Source organism: Vigna umbellata, chromosome 8, assembly GCF_029865625.1.
Source record: "Vigna umbellata cultivar VRB3 chromosome 8, Vumbellata_1.0, whole genome shotgun sequence".
Classification (NCBI taxonomy): domain Eukaryota; kingdom Viridiplantae; phylum Streptophyta; class Magnoliopsida; order Fabales; family Fabaceae; genus Vigna; species Vigna umbellata.
The window spans coordinates 25,017,940-25,038,877 of record NC_142172.1 but is presented as its reverse complement, the minus strand read 5'-3'; the positions used below and the strand labels follow the sequence as shown (position 1 = coordinate 25,038,877).

Here is a 20,938-nt window from a genome sequence, read left to right as displayed (position 1 = left end):
GAAAAGCAAAAGCAAAAGAAAAAGAAAAAGAAGGATGAAAAGAAAAGAAAAGCTCAATGCAAGGGAAAGCTAGGAAAAAGAAAGAGAGTTTGTACTTGAATGATGAAATCATAAATGTCTCTCTTAACTCAAGGATTTTGCTGACTAGAAAAACTAATTTCCTTCTCAACCCCTCCAAGTTAGAAGCCATGAAAAACCCTTGTGATGTCAACTTGCTTGTGAGTATGTTTGATTGTGGTTAAATGAAAGGCAAAGTTAATTTGTGTGACATTGTGATAGCAGAGTGTAAGAAACACCAACACCTCATTATACACCTTTTAGTTGAGTGATACACTTTTGAGTGCTTGAGTGATACACTTTTGAGTGCTTGAGTGAAACACTTTCCTTGGTGAGGAGTAGTTCTTTGAATTTATGATTACATCTTTGCTTGGTTGATTGATCATTCTTAAGGATAGCATCTGCTGAGCATCACATTGATTTTTCGGATTAAGGCATCTGCACATCTTGACTGACATCTTTATTCTAAGTTGATAAAAGTGATTTCTTGTCTAGAAGAAAAAGTTTTCGAAAAATGTTGAGTCATTGTAGTGGTTGTTTTGAAAAGCTGAGTTACATTCTATTTTGCTTTAGGACAAGCAAAGTTCTAAGTTTGTGGTTGTGATAATGGTTGAAAATACCGTTACCTGTCATGTAATTTTCATACCAAATACACCATTTTCTGCTTAGAAATTGCTTGGAATCATGTTTTTCTGTTAAGTTGTGTGCATAAGAGAGTCGAGGTTGAATTTGATGATTTTATGACTAATTCCCTTTGTTTTGATAGAAAATGAGTTAATATGAAAAGTAGCGATAAAGTGCCAAGGAGATAGAACTTAGAAAGGTCCATAAAAAGCACCAAAAGGAAAGAAGCTCGAGGCTTGGGTGCCCTTTTTGAGGCTTAAGCGCAGGAAGTGCCACTCACTATCCGGGCGCCCCTTTTTGGGGCGCTTGAGCACCGGACGAAGAAGGCTTGGGCGTACTCTGGAAAGCTTAAGCGCAGGAAGTGTCACTCACCGCCCAGGCTCCCCTTTTGGGGGCGCTTGAGCGCCGAATGTAGAAAGCTTGGGCGACCTCTGCGAGGCTTGAGTGTGGAAGACCACCGCTCGCCGCCCGGGCGCCCTAAGTGGGGCGCTTGAGCGTCGGCGACTCAGGCTTGGGCTTTGTTTCTGTTCTGCTTTTGTTCTATTTAAAGGGCCCAGGCGTCCTAGGTTTTGTATCTCTGGATGGAGCAACACAACAGCACACTCTTCTACTCTCTGAAGGCGGATCTGGAGGCGGGAGCTTCCTCTTTTACTTTTAGGGTTTCACTATCTCATGCTTTTCCATTATTCATCTAGTCTCTCCATGTCTATGGGGAACTAAACTCTATTTGTTGTTGGGGGATGATGTAACCTTGTGAACTCTCATGTATTTGAATTGATTCTTAATATATATTCTTTTTCATTAATTGTTAGGGAATTCATCTGTTTCAATGCTTGCTCTATTTAACTCATTTAGTATCATGATTTATGAATTGCATGAGTGTCGGGAGCTTCCTTACAATTCAGGTTCTTGTTGAATTCTCCCAAGGGTAATATTTCTCTGGGATAAAGGTTTGAGTACTTGGTCATGTTAAGCTATTCATCTTCAGACTTAATTTTCTAGGAACGCTAGGAATTGCACAAACTAGGAATTAAGGCAGGCTTATTGCGCCGAGGGATTGGTTTCTAAGTAATTTAGTGAGTGACATTAACATTAAAGTAAAAAGAAGAATTCGTATATACATGAGAGTAAACTTGGTGAAATCAAACCCTAACAACATATTCATCTCATATTAAACAACATTCATTCATCTTTGTGTTACTCTACTATTGATCAATTTGCATTCATATTTAATTTTATGTTTTTGCATTTGAAACCAACAATCTCGTTTTATTTATGTCTTAATTAATCGAGCCATCACATAATTGTTTAGTGACGAGAGTCTTCTGGGATACGATACTTGATCTTACCATTTTATATTACTTGTGCGATTCGGTACACTTGTCGATCTATCAATAGCCAACCTACAAGTAAAGGTTTAGGAAGATTCTCTGTAGAAAACAACCTAAGTGAACTTATAGAAAGTGAGATTACAATTTGGTAAAGTTTCACTAACATTTATTTCCAAGTTATGTTTACAAGAGGTAGCCTCTCCTTTTATAGGAGAAGGAGAACACTTAGGAGGAAGGAGAGTACATTGAATTAGATTCCTTCTTGAAGCTTCCAATTGTCTAAGGGGGGTCAATGGGAGTCATCTCCCTTTGAAACTGTCCAAGGGAGATGCATGGGAGCCTTCTCCCTTTGAAGTCGTCCAAGGGGGATGCATGAAAGCCTCCTTCAAACTCTAGAATGTTCTTCAAGGCTTCAAACAAGCTAAAAGGTTGATCCTCACTTTCCCAAGGTTCAAATGATGTTAGAAGCCTAAAATTAGTCCAATTGATAGCATCTTTGCAATTATGACCTTTTCTGACTGTTTGACTCATAACTTCTTCTACAGAACTCCAAATGAGCTAATTGTGTTTTATTTTGAAAGTATACTCAAAGGGTTTTCATTTGACTATAAGCATGTATTTGGTGGACATCTAACCTGGATGAAGTGAAATCTTCAAAATCCTCTACATTTAATAAGCTACTTGGATAGGTAGGTCTTTAGCCCAAATACAATGCCTAAAGAAAGATATATATACATATTTACAAGGCTTAAGAGAAGGGAAAAACAAGTTTGAAACACCATCTCCACAATATTAGAGTTTTTGAAGTCCTTCTTCTTTTTCAATTCTCCTAATCCAGTTCAAGTTGTAGCTGCCTCGATGGATCTCCACCAAGCTTCCTATATAGGTTTCTATCAATGACAATATAGGACCTGCTCTTGGTCGAGTACATGTCGGCATCGACATATGTACTTGGCTCATGCATATTTGACTAGGACGAGATCATGACCAACTGATATGTTAATCATAATAATCCACAAATTAAGCCAAGGAGGTCCACAATTTATCATGATAATCTAAGATTAATTGGTAATTGAACCATGTGGCCAAACCTATCTCGGTAAAGGTCCACAAACAATTATAAATAACACATTTTACTATGAGCATTCATCACATTCATTAATTACCAGATTTATTACTCGTTGATGCAAACACAATGTCCCTCGACGAGTACATTTAAGATTGGAAACTTATAATGCTTGTTGGAATGTTTACATGATATATATGACATGTAAGAAACAATTGTCATTTTTCTTGTTGTTATCTGATAACTTTTTGGCAAGTATACCAAATCGTTCCAAGTAATACAGTGGATAAGTAAAAATGTATCGTTCTCCCAAGGGAATTTGAGTTACGTTAATCAATTAAAATTATTTATCAAGATCAATTACTGATGATATTTGTGATTTCAATTTGGATTTAAGCATGAAATTAACAACGAAAAAAAAATAAGATTGAAAAATGCGATAAAAGATCACTGGAATTGGTCTTTGACTAACATTACAGTAAGATCCTGGACAACATATATTCTCTGTTCAAGCTTTCACATGAGAGTATCTTGGTTCAATTCCTTAAAACAAGTTCTAAAATTATCTATTGAATTATTAATCCCTTAATTAATTCATCAGATAATTTTGCATTAAGTTCAGATGTTGAGAATAACCAAAATCACAGAAGCTATTCCTAGCGTAGTTACTTTTAGTTTCTTTTCTTACATTTCTGGTTCTAAAAATACTTCCCAGTACAATAGAACTTTTAAGAAGATTAATACTTCCGTATAATCAAAAGTAAGTCAAGAAAAGAACAAGAACAGAAACATATATTGCACAGAAAATTTACATTAATGATTCGTCATACAACCAATTCCAATGTACAGAAAATTTAGTCTATCCTAGACATCTCAAACGTACTCTTTACAGCAATTCCTTGCATAAAGTGAAGTCTTGATGTCTTGACAGGTCTCCTGATCGTCTCCTGAATTCTCCAGTCTTTTTCTGGCTATTTTTCGTGTATCAGAAGATGCCTTCTGCCTTTCTGTCACGTCTTTTAAAACCACATAACTTCATTAATTCGCTCAGCGCACCGGTGTGTGTGCGCTATGCGAATTTCGTGTAACTGTTGCCTCTCAACTGATGTAATTCGCACAGCGCACAGGTATTGGTGCGCTATGCGAATTTGCTTTTTCTGGTGCGAATTGAGTCTTGCGCTATGCGAGAATTGGCTGACAGACTCCCAATTATACATCTTTCCTGTACAATGATTTACAACACAATCTACTTTCTATTACAACATTTCACTGAGTAATAACATGAAAAATGAGAAGATTGAGATCATTTATAAGTGTAAAAACAACTCTTTTTCACACTTATCATTATCATCACATCATCACTATTGACATTGTTATTGTAAATGATAAGTGTTTGAAATTTATATTGTTTGATTGATTTTTGCTGTTGTACATATACTCCACTTGATCTAAGAATTTCCTAGATTGATAAGGGGAATGGTTACATATAATCCAAATTTATTTTAATTATAATGACCTTTCAAATTGTGTATTTGGAAAATTTTTTCTTTACCTGAAAGTTTAGAATATGTAATCCAAAAGAAAAAATGTTTTTTATGATAGAATTTAGAATATATAATCCAAAAGTTAAAATTATATCCTAAATTCTGTAATTATATTTTAACTTTCAGATTACACATTCTCAAAGTCACAATTATATTATAAATTACACAGCTTAGAAATCTATTTTAAAAGTCAAATTATCGATCATACTACATGAAAAAAAATCACTTTTCACTTATAGAATACACAATTTAAAGAACTTTTGAATAATACGATAAAAATTTTCAAATAAAAAATTTAGAACCGCTCCAAAATATACCTCTTTGAACTCCTCCATAAAATCTCAATCCACCAATATGTGTGCCTACTTGAACCTCCGTTACCATTTAATTGAAGAAGAACAAAGAGACAATTTTCAAATTCATGGAGTTCAGGAGGAAATCAATGGGTGCAAAAAACAATCCCGTACTGTTTTGTACAGACTAATATTGGGCCAAGTCAAATTTTTGGCACAAAGCTAACACTTGTTTTATTTTGGAGGGTTTCACCTGCACTTCCAAGTCCTTCATTCTGTACCTCCAAATTTCTAAGAAAAAAACTAAATTATCCCTAATTAAGGTTTTAATATCTTTGCGTTGCCCAGTAGAGACAAACACCCACCCAGCATCCATGCAAGCACACAACGTCCTTGCGAGGTTGGTCTGTGTAGTTTTTTATACATAGCAGAAGTTGTTTGTTTGAACTCTAATGGAGATTTGTGTGTGAATCAGATATGTAGAGTCGACTTGGGCTAAATCAGATGTCAATATTGGGCTTAATTATTTATTTATATAAAGATTTGAATTAATTTTATTTATTTTGAATAAAATAATTTTAATTATTTTAAATTTTCTTATTTAATTATGTAAATTTTCTTATTTAATTATTTTAAATTTTGCGTTATAATTATTTTAATTGTTCTGTTATAATAATTTTAAATTTTGTGTTTTAATTTTTTAAATGTTCTGTTATAATCATTTTAAACTTTTATTTTTAATTTTTTAATTTATAGTTATTTATATTTTAAATTAATTAAATTGTAATATTTGAATTAATTATTTATTTATATAAATATTTTTATTAATTTTATTTATTTTGAATGAAATAATTTTAATTATTTTAAATTCTCTGTTTTAATAATTTTAAATTTTTTGTTTTAATTATTTTAAATTTTCTGTTATAATTATTTTAAATATTCTGTTATTATAATTTTAAATTTTCTGTTTTAATTTTTTTTAATATTCTGTTATTATAATTTTAAATTTTCTGTTTTAATTTTTTTAAATGTTCTGTTATAATTTTTTTAAATTTTCTGTTATAATTATTTAATAAAATTGTTATATTTGAATTAATTATTTATTTATATTAAGATTTGAATTAACTTTATTTTTTTTTTAATGAAACACTTTAGTTTGTATATATTTAATAATGATTTTTAATTTCTTATATTTATAGAATGTATAGTTTGTTATTTGTAATAATATATTAAGGAATTAGTTAAATTGATTAAATTTATTTGTTTTTAATTATTTTTTTTAATTTGTTTTATAGTTTATTTTTATAGTTAGAAGATTTTTTGTTACTTTTTGTTTTCTGAAATATTAGATTTTTACAATTAGTTAAAAATGTTTTAATTACTTTTTTATAATTATCTGAAATATTTATAATTTTTTAAAAATTTAAATTATTTTGTTTGTAATAATATATTTTTTAATTTTATAATGAATTACTTAAATTGATTATATTTTAAATAAATTGTTTTGAATGATTTAATACTTTTTACTAGTGAAAAAAAATTAGTTATTATGATTTTTTTAATAATATTGTTAATAAAGAAATTTAGAATAGATATTGGTCGTACTCGAGGAGGTTCATCTTCACATCGCGAAGAGAGTTCCTCACAGGGTGAAAGGTGGAGACCTACTACTTATGCTGGCAGAAGACGTGGAGCAGTTAAGTCTGATGTTGATGTTGAGAATGTAGTTGAGGATCATGCATTTGAGAAGCATGATATTGAGCAGGAGGAGGATCATGAAGATGTTGCTGAAGGTGGATTTCCCGGAGGTCCATTAGACACTTCAGTATTAACACATTACATTCACCATGCTGCTTATGCGATATCGCAAGGTCGAGTAAGTGCAAAACTTAAATTCTAATTATTATTATTTAGTTGAAATAATTTTATATTAAAAATTATTGTGTAGGAACGGGAAGAGATCAAGTTGATCTCCCATGGAAAGAAGTTAAACAGATTAGGAACCTGCCACGAGGGCATTAGAGACATTGTTAATGGTTCTGGTCTGATGTCTTTGGTGGGCATCTCCTATGACTATGTGGATAGGGGTCTACTTTTGGCATTTGTAGAGAGATTTCATTTCGAGATCAGTAGTTTCCATCTCCCCGTGGGTGAGATGACCGTGACTTTAGATGATGTGTCATCGTTGCTGCACCTCCCAGTTTTAGGCCAGTTATGTAATATGGAGGAAGTAGATTTTGAAGAAAGTAGACACGCCATTGTGGAGCTTTTAGGCGAGGATGGCGGGAGAGCTGGTGTTGAGTTACATGCAGCTCACGGTGCGAAATTCAGATTGAGCTGGCTTCGAGACATTTACGCTGAGCATTGTGAGCAGCAGCAGTGGGAGTATGCTGCCCGGGCATACTTGTTGCATCTAGTTGGATGCAGTATATTTGTTGATAAGATTGCCACATCCATTCACGTGTCTTATTTTTTTCTTTTTAGAGACGTACACGCATGTGACCGATATGCTGGGGGCGTTGCTACACTAGCATATATGTATGAGCAACTAGGAGATGTCAGCTTGGCTTCGACCAGACAGATGGCAGGTTATTTGACTCTATTACAGGTACAAATTTAGTTTACAATTTTATTTGGTTAAATTTTTTCGCTGTGGATTATGAAATAATTTGTAATTTTCTATTTTGTAGAGTTGGATATATGAGCACTTACCTACGTTGGGAAGAAGGCGTCTGGTGTCTTCGTACATCGAAGACAGACTGCGTGCTGCGAAGTGGGAGTCACCGAGGCAGGGTTCCACCCTCTTAGAGGTCAAGGTACACTTGGATGCGCTGACATATGATTCAGTCTTATGAGTCACATAGGGAGACTCGTCTTTTTACAGCATTTGTATGTTCTCAGGATGGATCAGGATTGGTGACACGTGTCGACATTTGCCTGAGCGTGTTTTTAGGCAGTTTGGGTTTCAACAGTCCATCCCTCGAGAAACCACTCGTTGTTGCAGATGAGGACATACTGGTCATCGATGATGCCTGGTTGCACTATCATAATCACGTGGTTAAGGGTATGGTCATCGGTAGATTCTCGTCTGATTGTGTTGATGGTTACCTTCCTTGGTTTACGATGATATCTCATCCTTATATTATTCATGCTACCGATGATGATCGACCGAGTCTTGCTCCCAGACTCCGACGTGACATTCCTGATGAAGTGTCGCAGCGTCGTAGATCGGCTTCACAATCTGGTGTGCTGGTTTGTTTACCTACATTGTTTATGTTATATAATTTTGTTGTGATTGTTTATATAATTGTGTGTCATCGTTATAATGCAGGGTGTAGTGAGGACATTTGCCAGAAGGTTACAACAAATGCTCTCTTGTAGGGAGATTCCCGAGGGGACGGTAGGATACAATCATGCACGAGAGCGACTGGATTTAGCTGAATCAACCATTGAAGAGTATTCACCGACTATGATAGCTGCTAGGAATGTTCATGACAGGCATGTTCATGGAAGACGATCTACTTCAAATTGAATTAGCTTTTATAGTTTTATGGTCTCCCACTATATAATTATTTTAGACTCATTTTTTATATTATTTTTTCCTGTCAAACAACATTAAATTTTATATATGCATGATAGTTAATGTTTCTTTACATTACATTTTTGACCTAAAACAACATTACATCATGAATCTACTAAGTCAACATAGGAGGTAGTAACGCCCTACAACTCTGAAAATGCTTGCATCCTATTTGTATACGAATATGACCACATTCGCGCCTCTGGAAAATAATGACTTGAGCATATCACGTCTATCATAGGCAAAGGACAACCATCTTGTAGTTCAACCTGTAAAATCCCTATTAGTAAAATATCTTATTTTGAAATTAAACATCATAATAATATTACCTATACGAAATGATTGTCGTTAACGTGTCCTATACGTATTAAGCAATGTTGTCTTACATTAGAAAGCGGTATGGTACGTTGTGGGAATATCGTATAGTTCTAACTATATGAAAGACAGACTATGATGAAGTTATAGCAATTAGCAATTACATAACCAATGTCTGGTATAGTCATCCACTTGGTTGCATTAGCCTATAAGGAATAAAATAAATTGTTATGATAAAACTAATAAAACAAATAATAAATACGTTGTCAAGTATAAGAATGCGTACCGCTGACTATGGGTCCACCAGCAAAGACCTCCTTAGCTCTTCTAGTCGATCATAGCCTCCCACTAGTGTCGAATATTCATCACATCACTGAATTAGTTCTATATAAAGATCATTTCGTATAATGGGCCAAGAATTTTTCCCGAGCCCCAATGATGTAGCAATGCATCTATAGCCATAGTGATCATCAACAACGACATCAACAACATTGAGAATGTATGGTTGACAAATAGGATGAAACTGGTTTATAATAGGTACTCTCCTTCGTTGCATAGGTTTATCCTTAAATTGCAATTTCTTTTTCGGAGATGAAGATTCAATTATTGAGTGAAATGCGTCTACATGCTCAAAATATGAGGAATCACACTTTGTAGACCTCTTTGTTCTCTGATGTTTTTTTCTTTTGTTCACCCTTCGTCTTAACTTTATGCAATGGAGGTATCATAGATTTCATTACAGGACAAACAATGTCAAGTAACTTTTTTTTAATCGTCACTTTACCTCCAATCTCAACCTCCTTAAATTTTTGTTCAACCATAGCAAGCTCACGTTGTATGGATAACTCTGGTTGCGATTCTTTTGATATAGTATCTGAAATAGACAATCTTGTCCACTTCACATGAAATTCACCCAAAAGAATGACACTAGGGGCATAACGTGTTAATTCACAGGCGTAGGGGACACCGTAGATCCGTCTAAGTATGCACACACATCTTGTCCTATCGAGTCCTATAAGATTTACTCGTTCTAATTCTTCAGCTATTAGTCCCAAAGCATATCTGGATACTCGTTCAACAAGTCTTTTGTATCTTATGCCTTTATAAGTTTCACTCATAAGATTGAGACTGTTTTCGAACGACGCTTTGATCTTATTATGTTGCAACAATACCGTTTCCCAATACTTTCTTTAAGTTCCAAAACATACTTGTTCATTGTTGTATTCCCTAAATGCATAACATTGTTTGTCCATGTCTTTACAAAGTAAGTATTGTATGGAATAATCCAAGTATTATTCACATATTCAAAGAATAAAGGCCATGAACGATAGGTGTATTCAAGGTGATTCACACAGTCACCAAACATAGATTCCTCTTCACAATCCATGATGTTCTCCCATGCTTCCATTACGACATCCCGTGCTTCCACGCAATCAACTAACATTTTGCACTTCGCTTTGACATTTTCTATAATATGGAAGCGACATAACATTTAATATGACTGAGGAAACACATTGCCTATGGAATTCATCAAAGACAAGTCTCTATCGCTGACAATGACTTATGGATCGGCCTTAGATGTCAAAAATAAACCTCTAAGGTTTTGAAGAGCCCAAGTGAAATTATTTTATCGCTCACTTGATAAGAATGCAAAGGCGGCTGAGTAGGTCAACCCAGTAGATGTCATACCAACAATCTTTAACAACGATAATCGATATTTATTTGTTTTATAAGTTGAATCCATTAACAAAACAACATTAAATGCATTCAATAACTTGATTGCATCAGGATGTGTCCAAAAGAGGTCATTAACAACCTCAGAATCCTCCGCACATCTACTCCAATGTATGTACTTGTCGCGATCCAACATCATCATCAATTGTTGCAGCTCAGTTCTCGACCCTCTCAATGAGCGTTTGTATGTATACCTTGTTGTATAAACTTTTTTTATTGTAGTTACATTATGATCATTATTTCTTTTCAGAGTCAACAAAATATTTGCTGGTGTTACTTGGGTTTTAGTCATATCAACAAGTATTGCTTTCTCAGTAGGATTTAACCTACCAGCATAAAGATGCCCCACTAAAGTTTCTGCTAAATCGTGGTTGTGGTATCCATATATCACTTTCAATACCTACTCACCGCCATTACCAAATGGCTTGCCCCTTAACTGGAAAGGACATTCACAGTTTTGGTCCCATACGTACTAGGTTTTGGACATCGGGTTTGTATTTTCTATATTTTCCACCTCTTTCACATCCTAGCAACAAAAACGTCTTCCTCCCAAGTTGATTGGTAGCTTTATCGGATCTTATAGTCACCACAACAAATCCTAGATAAGATGCAATCCATCTTACTCATTCAATTAAGTTTTCACGAGAGGAAAATTTTTATTTGTTGTGAAATGATTTGTCAATTCTCCCTCAGCAACCTCATTTATAGAGGATGAAAATTTTGATAGTATGCTAGCATTTATTTCAGAATCCATCCGATAACGATATTCGTCCATTTAAACTATAATCACCTATAACAAAAATAAAAAAAACTAATACATAAATTCAAAATTTATAATTATATTATAAAATCATAAACTAATACAATAAATTATATATTTATAAACTTATTAACAAAGTAATCAACTTTAAAAAAATACACCAAAATAAAAAAATAAAATAAAAGAACAATAAAAAATTATTACAAATTTCATATCATTTTTTCTATTTACAAATTTATAAAAATTAAATACTTAAAATACATTGTTCAAATTAAAAAATAATAATTATAAAAATTAAGTTAACTCATAAATAATAATATTATTAAAGCAACATGAAAAAATGAAAAAAATTCATAACAGTTATTTTTTAACAATTAAATATTATTTAATTAAATTATAAATTGCTAACTTTAATTTTATTCAAAAACAGTTTTATTGTTATCGAAAAACTGTTTTATTTTTATGGAAAAACTGTTTTTGAAGAACATGGAATTAACATGGAATTCTATATTTCTTTTGTTCTAAAATTATAGAGAATATATTACTAAGGTAAGATTTTCTTTTACATCTAAAACAAAACGTCGGATATGGATATCCTCTCTCTATATATATATATATTCATATGCAAATGCAAATGTAAATTTTTTTTAATCAAAATCAATTTTATTAATTTTAATAAATTTATATAAATTAATTTATATTAATTAAAAGTTATATAATTACATTATATACTTATACAAAATCATACATAATTTTAAAAATATTTTTAAAATAATTAAATAATTAGTATAATCAAATTTTATATAACATATTAAATTATAATCGGATATTAACATCCGAAATAGTACAAATCGGATATTCAGATCTGATATTTGTACATTCGGATTTACATATGCTGATATTAAGTTTAATTTTATTGAAAAACAGTTTTATTTATTTTAATAAATTAATATAAATTAAATTATATTAATTAAAGATTATATATTTTATATTATATACTTATACAAAATCATACATAATTTTAAAAATAATTAAAAAGTTAAAAAATAAATAAATAAGTAATATAATAAAATTTTATATAACATATATAACTTCAATCTGATTTTGACATATGGTATTGTGTGCATAGAATATTCACATCCGGTTTTGGTAGATTCGGATTTCTATATCCGATAGGCTCATCTCAAGTTTATTTTAATTCATAAGTAGTTTTATTAATTTTAATAAATTTATAAAATTAATTTATGTTAATTAAAAATTATATAATACATTATAAATTAATACATAAAATTAAAAAAAAAGCTATAAACTAATATAAAAAAGTAATTCATACATAATATAATTTAAATATTTCACATAAGTAAAACATTATATATGAATATCCGAAGCTCCTCACATATGTCTATATCTGATTAGGTCTGCATCGGTTATCAATAACTGATGTTTACATTTTTTGGATTATAAAATCAATCAGTTGTCTACTGTGACCAAAAATAATATACTAACATGCAAATACAACAAATTAACCAAAAATAAAATACTAACATGCAACAGATTAACCAAAAATTAAATACTAACCTCTCTCCAACAATATCAATGCAACTAGGAAGAACACCAAAACGAGCACTCCCAGAGCACCACCACAAAGCACCCTAAAGTGCACCACCACAAAGCAAGTCAAGCTTCCTGGATGCACCACTCCAAACTGCACTCAAACACTACCAACCCCTCTAAAATTTTTTTAATTCTCAATATCACACTCACTCACAAATATAACTATTGATATGAACTAGAAAGAAAAATAATCAAGAAAAAAAAAATTATCACAAAGTTCCAACTCAAATGAAGTGATGCGTCTCTTAATAAAAATGAAATGGGGTACAGGGGTGTGCGGGTGCAGGGGTGTGGGAATGTAGTCAATACAGGGATGCAAGGTGCACGAATGCATATTTGATGATAGGAGAAAAATGGAAGTGCAATCAACTCGGCACAGAAATTTTTAATAACAAAAAGTTATTAAATAACTACCTAACTTAATTAATAATATATTAAAAAATAAATTAGAGGTGTAGGATGAAATACTTGTAAGTGGAGGATGAAACCTTATTTTGTTGGTAGTCAAGAAAAAAAAAGCAGAAGAATGGGCTACTTTTTTTGTATATTTAACTGGTAAAGACTAATGAAAATACGACATTATATATTTTACTACAAATAATACTATTTGAGACTCGTCAAACTGCTAACCTGTTTCGTTTCCTTTCAATACTCCATTTTGAACTCGATCATGCATGATCTATTGATATTTAAATGTAGCTTTTTAAATTTTAACTGTGATAATTGTAATGGTCGAAATCTCAAATAACAGATATTAAAAAAAATTGAAAGTGAATTCAGAGTAAAAAAAACCACACATGATCAAATTTCCTTGCAAACTTGTCTAATCAATTGGTTGTTTTTGTAAACTTTAGTACCAAAAGTAATTTGTGGAGAGCATTACGTGGCAAGACCTAATGCTATTTTAACAGTGTATTATTGTGATTTGACATTGTGCAGAGGGGTCATTTCATGAAGGGAATTCAAGGTTTGGTGATGTTACGTACCATACATTATAAATATTATTGAACAGCACTGCAGTAGGCTAAATTTAGCATACTTTTATTCACCAATACCTTTATTCACCAATACCCTATGCGTTGCACTGAATCTCATGTCTCTGTACAAATTAGACAAGTTCCTTCTGTTGGCTAATTCAATGTGTTTCCTTTTAGGCTTTGCATTCCAAGTGCTTGCTTGCAATTAAGTGAACTTCATTATTAACTATATATATGTCTCTAATGTATATAATGGGAGTGAATTATAAGAGTGGTTTAAAAGTAATATATTATTTTAATATAGAATTTATTTTGTATAAATTACAAATAAATGTTTACTCATGTTATATAACAAAAATTATGTTATTAATAACTTAGTTTTAAAGATCTTTTTTATCAGTCTCTATAAAAGAATAGTTCCATACAAATATCTCTTTAATAAAATAGAGTTTAAAATACAATTTTTTTATTACTTTTATTAAATATATTTTCTATGATGAAATATCTCTTTCTAACAGGAGATCTTGTAAATGATATATTTTAATTTAAAGCTTTTATTTATTAAATATCTATCATTAAAGATGCTATATATATATACAACCTTAATTAAAACAGAAAACGATAACAATTCTGGGTAGACAAGAATAAGCAGTTGATAGGTCTTTTTATATTTTATTTTTGTGAAAAGACCATGTTCAGGTAAATGAAACAAGAAACAAACTTTAAGTAAAATAAATATATATTTTAGTCTCAGGAAACAGTGAACATATGACATTTTTATTGAACTAAGGTAAAATTATAGAGATAAATAACTACTATCTCGTTACTGGAGGCTTCAGGTCATTACTATGACATCATATATAAATTCTGATAAATCTTTTTCATGCATACGATTTTACTAAATTATTATTTCAAAAACAACATAAGTGGTGTACAGTTACTGTCTATATTAAATACCATGTTGACATTTATTAATTTCTATAATGCATAAAATTCTATAATAACTGTACGAATCAGATAACTAATATTAAAATTGTGTTTGCATCATTTGAGTTTAAAATTCTACAATTTTCTCTGAAACATGCATTGAAAGTTGTGTTTGACTGAGAGCATGACAAATTTTTTATTGGATTTCTTCCTCTCTGCAGGTGAAACTCCTATTTAATATTTATAAAATGCTGAATTTATTTCTCCAATGCCATAAAATATGATGGATCCGATTAGTCTACCTTTTCGATGCATGATTGAAGAGAAATTGGCGGGAACAAGAAATCCACTGACATTACAGCAAATTTCTCAAAATATAACAAATTATAATTTCATTTCTATATATTATCTAATTTTTTTATGAAACAATTTAATTTTTAGTTTCGATCATGAACAGAAACACATGCTAATCGGTTGTATAGATACTTATATAAGGAAAAAAGAAAAGAAAATCCCAGTTTTAATGTTAAACTTCAACTGAAATATAGTCAGGGGTTTCATTTAACTTACATGATTATCTATGCTTTTATGGTTTTATGTCTGAAAACTTTCCTAGTCAAAGATGAAATCAGTTTGTCGAAGAAGTAGAATAGTAAATATTGAAGAACAAACTCGTGTATTTACATAGTTATGCATGTAACTCTTATTGTGTGATATGTTAGAGTAAGATATGAGTAAAAAGCGAAGAAATAAACAATAAATAAGTAGAAGAATAAAAAACTCATTGAAGATTTTAAATTAAAAATAACATCATGATTTTTTTATATGAATTTATATTTCAGAAAAGAATGGTTATCATTAAGATAAAATTTTTACAGAAATAAAGTAAATATAAAATGACTGATTTAAGATTTTTGATTGAAAGTATTTCTTAAACTATTTAGTAGTACTATTCTCAAAAATCCCCACATGATAAACCGTCTTTGGAAACTTAAAAATGATATAAACCTCACATTACTCTTATAAATGCTAGAAATTATGAGGTCTTTCTGTTTTACCATGTATAGGTAGGGAATAACTTTTTTTCTTCGTTGAAGCAGTGAATATAAAAGGAGAAAGTAAGTAAGACTATTTATTTTGTGGTGTCAGTAAGTAACAGTATTGTATTGAAATGTCAGTGAAAACAGATTTTGGGAGCGCACGCACCTGACAGCAACATGTCCAAATCTGAGACTTCAGTTTTCACCTTGTTTTCACGCAAACGTTAGAGGCGAAAGACGACAAATCCAACCTTCCCCACGCTGAAATCGCGCGCAGGCTTCGTCTCCAAGGTCACTCACACTCACACCTCTTTATAAATGGACCTTGCTTTCTTATCATACATGTCTCTCTCTCCCTCTCGCTTTCCACACCTGTAGCAACCAAAAACAATGGCGCTCAAGCTTTATGGTCTTCCTATGTCCACAAACACCACCCGTGCCATCATCTGTCTCCATGAGAAAGAGGTCGATTTTGAACTTGTTCCGGTCAATGTTTTCACTGCAGAGCATAAACAGCCTCCTTTTCTCTCCAAGAACGTAAGCCCTTCAACTTTTCTCTTTTCTTAATAAGCTAGCTCCCACCTACTGACTTTTCTAGTGTTTCACATGCAGCCCTTTGGTTTGATTCCAGTACTCGAAGACGGTGAACTCATTCTTTTTGGTATATACTTTCATTCTTCTTCTTCTTCAGTTGCTATACTATTTTTACAATTTTTTTTTTGTCACTTTACATGAACCCCTTTTGTCCATAAAATCTTACCCAGAATGCAAGTTTTTATCGGATTTATATATCAAGCATGACTTTGTTCCATCAAAATCATCATATATACGTTGTCAAGATATGTCAAGAACATGAATCCTTAGCAGTTCAAATCACGTGGAGGTTCTGGACTATCATGGTCTTGAACCACATGATGGTCGCTAAATTCCAAATGCATGTCCTATAAAGTGAAACTGTTTACTGAACTATCCTATTTCATTGATTCTCCAACTGATCTGAAAGCTGAAATTTCAAGCAATTGCCCAAAATGTGTCAATCTTTTTCTCAATCTTGAAATGATGTATGTATCTTTTTGACGCTTTGCATGACAGAGTCCAGGGCCATTACTGCATACGTAGCTGAAAAGTTCAAGGAAACAGGACCTGATCTGATAAGGCACAAGGACGTAAAAGAAGGTGCACTGGTGAAGGTGTGGACGGAGGTAGAGGCTCACTACTACGAGCCAGCAGTGTCACCTATTATCTACGAGCACTTCGTGGCCCCTTTCCAAGGCAAAGAACCAGACAAGTCAGTGATTGACACCAACGTTGAGAAGCTTAAGAAGGTGCTGGATGTGTACGAGGAAAAGCTGAGCAGCACTAAGTACCTTGCTGGGGACTTTTATAGCCTTGCTGATCTTAGCCATGTCTCTGAAACTCACTACTTAATGCAGACCCCTTGTGCTTCCATGATCAATGAGCGTCCCCATGTAAAAGCTTGGTGGGAAGATATCTCTTCTAGGCATGCTTTCAGTAAGGTTGAGCCAGGAATGACTTTTGGTAAGAATCAAGAATGAGTGTTTTCATGTTCTGTGAGGTTCTTAATGCTTAATGTGTTGTACTATGTTGTCTAGTGTAGCAACTATGATCCAAGTCTTGCTTATTTTCATTTCAAGTAACTAGAGTTTGGAAAACCAACCAGCTTTTAGAGTGTCTTTAGGAAGGACAATTTGAGTTCCGTTATCTTCATTTGATTAATTTAGAAAACTAATTGAGTTGTAGTGTTTGAACGTAATTAGTTAAATCCTTTTACATAATTAATTTCACATTTATCAGATTAGTAATTAGTTTTACTTACCACGTATACTTTTAATTTTATCAACTTTAAGTTAGTTTTTCACACGTCAACAAATAAGTAAATTATGTCAGTACAATACTTGGAAAGCTTTTATCAAAACCACTGAACATACATACAGTGATGGAACGATGACTCCTCAAGTTACACGCAAAAGGTCATAATTTTTGGGTCAAACAAACAATGTAAACAAGTACCTTAAAAAGGAACTGGATCTCTTTTCGCAGAAATCCGAAGATTTTCAAGCCTGGTTTGAGATTCCGAAACTGTTCTTGTTCTTAGTTACACCATAATAATGACGATAATTATATTTAACCCACTAAATAAATAAAGGAAAAAGCTGTTGACTGGAGAATACAAAATTTCTAAAATATCTGAACTTTAATTTTAATATTAGTGTGGCATCAATGTAAATAGTTTTAGTCAAGAAACACAATTTTTAATGGTTCCTTTGTCTTTAATAACAATAGTCTTATTTAAAGGTTGAAATAGTCTTGTTTATAATTTTTTTCTTTCAACTATTTAGAGTGTTTATTTTAGAGAGAAAATCATAACAGAGTTTTGACTTTCAAAATCGATAATATCTTTTAAATACAACTTCAAAATAGATAACATATCTGAAATACAATGATTAATTCTGATAATATTATTTTGAGGAACTTATTTAATCACAATGTATTATCATGAAATGAAAAGGAAGAATTTACAATGGAAAATAAACATTTAATCATTATTTATTTCATATATTTTTCCTACCATCAATCTACAAATTATCTCACTTTTTATTTCCTTTTTTTTCTTCTTTTTTTTTTACTTTATAGTTTTAATATAGTTTAAAAATATATATGTTGAGTAATGTCTCTTATGTAAGAAATAATATATAGGTTATCCATGAATAGTATAAGACACTTTTATAATGCTATTTAATCATTAACTGTTGTGTGTGCATATATATATATATATATATATATATATATATATATATATATATATATATATATATAATAATTTTGTTAGTTTTTATGACAGAGAAGGGTTAGTAGCATAGATTTATGAATGTATTATTTGTTACTGACAACTATTTATTAAAAATCACAATTTTTCTGTTAAGTTTCACTTTATATTTAATATTTTATAAAATTGAATCAATCGTGTGTTAAAAGTCTGTTACTATTGCTTATTTTTATAATATTTATTTTAAAACTCATTCTTAGATTAAACATTTATTAATTGATTAACAATATAAAAGTTGAGCATACTCATTAAACTCATAATGAGATTCCAGAAACCCTGTAATAATTCCCAGGATTAATGCAATTTTTCTTTTAAAAATTAAATAACAAGTTGTCAACTCGGGAGACCATGCTTGTATTAATTATTTGGATTTAGAGTAAGAATATTACAACAATCACAAACAAACTTGCTTCTCTAGAAAATATTATTTTTAAAATGTAAAATGTAATATATATATATATATATATATATATATATATATATATATATATATATATATATATATATTATACACCATCCAACACTTGCATCAATTAAAATTCACTACATGTTAGAACACACAAAATTTGTAACCTCCTCCCAAGCCTACATATGATTTTTCCGTGTTTTTTTCTATTTTACCTTTCTGCTTTCAGTTTCTCTTTTTCCTTTATATCTCATCCTTGTATTATATTACATTCACGTAATATACAAAAACTCTTTCTTTGTTTCTTTCTCTATTTTCTTTCTTCCTTTTGTGCTTAAGCTCGTGGTTATCTTTTATCACTATGCATATTTGCATATATGCATATGGATGCCGTGCAGAGTTTATTATGCAGTTCTTTTATGATGGTATCAAAGTTCTTTTATTGAAGAGCCCTTTTGCACCAACTCTGATATCTTTCTCCTTTATTTTGTTTTCTTTTGATTCTTTCACGTTTTCTTGCATTATGTCTGACAATAATAACAATTCTTCAAGTTTCTTCTATCTCTACCCCAGTGAAAGTTCTGTCATTTCCTTTGTATCTCCCCTTCTTGAATCAAACAACTACCACACATGGAGCAAATCTCTGTCCATGCTTTCAGTGCCAACAAAATCCATTTTTGTTGATGGAATTATTGTCGAACCATCCAAAGAAGACATTTCTTACAATGTCTGGAAGAGGTGTAACAACATGGTGGTGTCCTGGTTGGTTCACTCCATCTCACTAGATATATGACACATCATTCTTTGAATAGAAAGTGCCCGAGCCATATGGAATGATCTGAAATCCAGATTCTTCTAAGGTGATCCGGTACGCATCTCAGAACTACAAAATGATATTGCTTCCCAAAACAAGGAAAAATCACATAGTTACAGAGTTCTTAACCAAGCTCCGTGTTGTATGAGATGGGCTTGAGAATTTTCATCCTAAACTTGTATGCACATGTGAAGTGTGAAGTGAAATGTTCTTGTAAATGCTTTCAATTATTTTCGAAAGGAAACATGAGGATTGTGCTGGGCAATTTCTTAGGGGTCTAAATGAACAGTATGACAACATTCAATTCTTTTAATGGATTTCATACCCCTATTTCAAAGATCTTTTCCTATGTCATGCAGCAAGAAAAACAATTAATGAACAATAATTTCCTTAATAGCTTAGAAATGAAAAACGTTGTTGCCATAAATACTATCACTTGTTCCTATTATGGCAAAACAGGCCACACTGATTATGTTTGCTTTAAGAAACATGGTTTTCCTACCAACAAAACTTCAACGAATAAGAAATCGTGTTCCCATTATAGCAAGAATGGGCACACTATGATGTGTGCTATAGAAAGCATGGGTTCCCTCCTGGTCATAATTTTCACAATGGCAAAGGTCTCTTATCCAGAAGCCAAGAACCCAATAATGATAGTCAATGAGAGATTTTTTATCTTGAGGTGCGCTTGACAAAACACCAATACCAGGATCTCATGGCTCTCATCAATACCAACAGTGACATAAGAGCATCACCAAATCCGTAAATCAGTTCTATAATCACTGATTTTCCTAATGTAGGTAAAAGAATTTTAAGTTTTAACTAAAATGCAAATAAAGGTATTGTGTCTTGTAACCTATATTATAAAGCCACTCATCATGTTGTTTCCTTTCTTAACCATTTACATTCTTATAAAAAAAATTAGCCTTGTAATTATCAATTTACCTAATGGCATAACAATAAAAACCACTGTATTCAAATTTGTGAACTCTATAATGGAAAAATCCT

At 31.6% G+C, this 20,938-nt stretch overlaps 1 protein-coding gene across 1 annotated transcript; it reads left to right on the top strand.

Annotated features, from left to right (window-relative positions):
- Positions 1-16,082: 16,082 nt before the first annotated feature.
- ATGSTF13 (Glutathione S-transferase family protein) lies at positions 16,083-17,653 on the top strand. Its single transcript, XM_047326989.2, has 3 exons — positions 16,083-16,399; positions 16,475-16,523; positions 16,955-17,653. The coding sequence occupies exons 1-3, from the start codon at positions 16,253-16,255 to the stop codon at positions 17,416-17,418; spliced, it is 660 nt and encodes a 219-aa protein (XP_047182945.1). The 5' UTR covers positions 16,083-16,252; the 3' UTR covers positions 17,419-17,653.
- Positions 17,654-20,938: the final 3,285 nt, after the last annotated feature.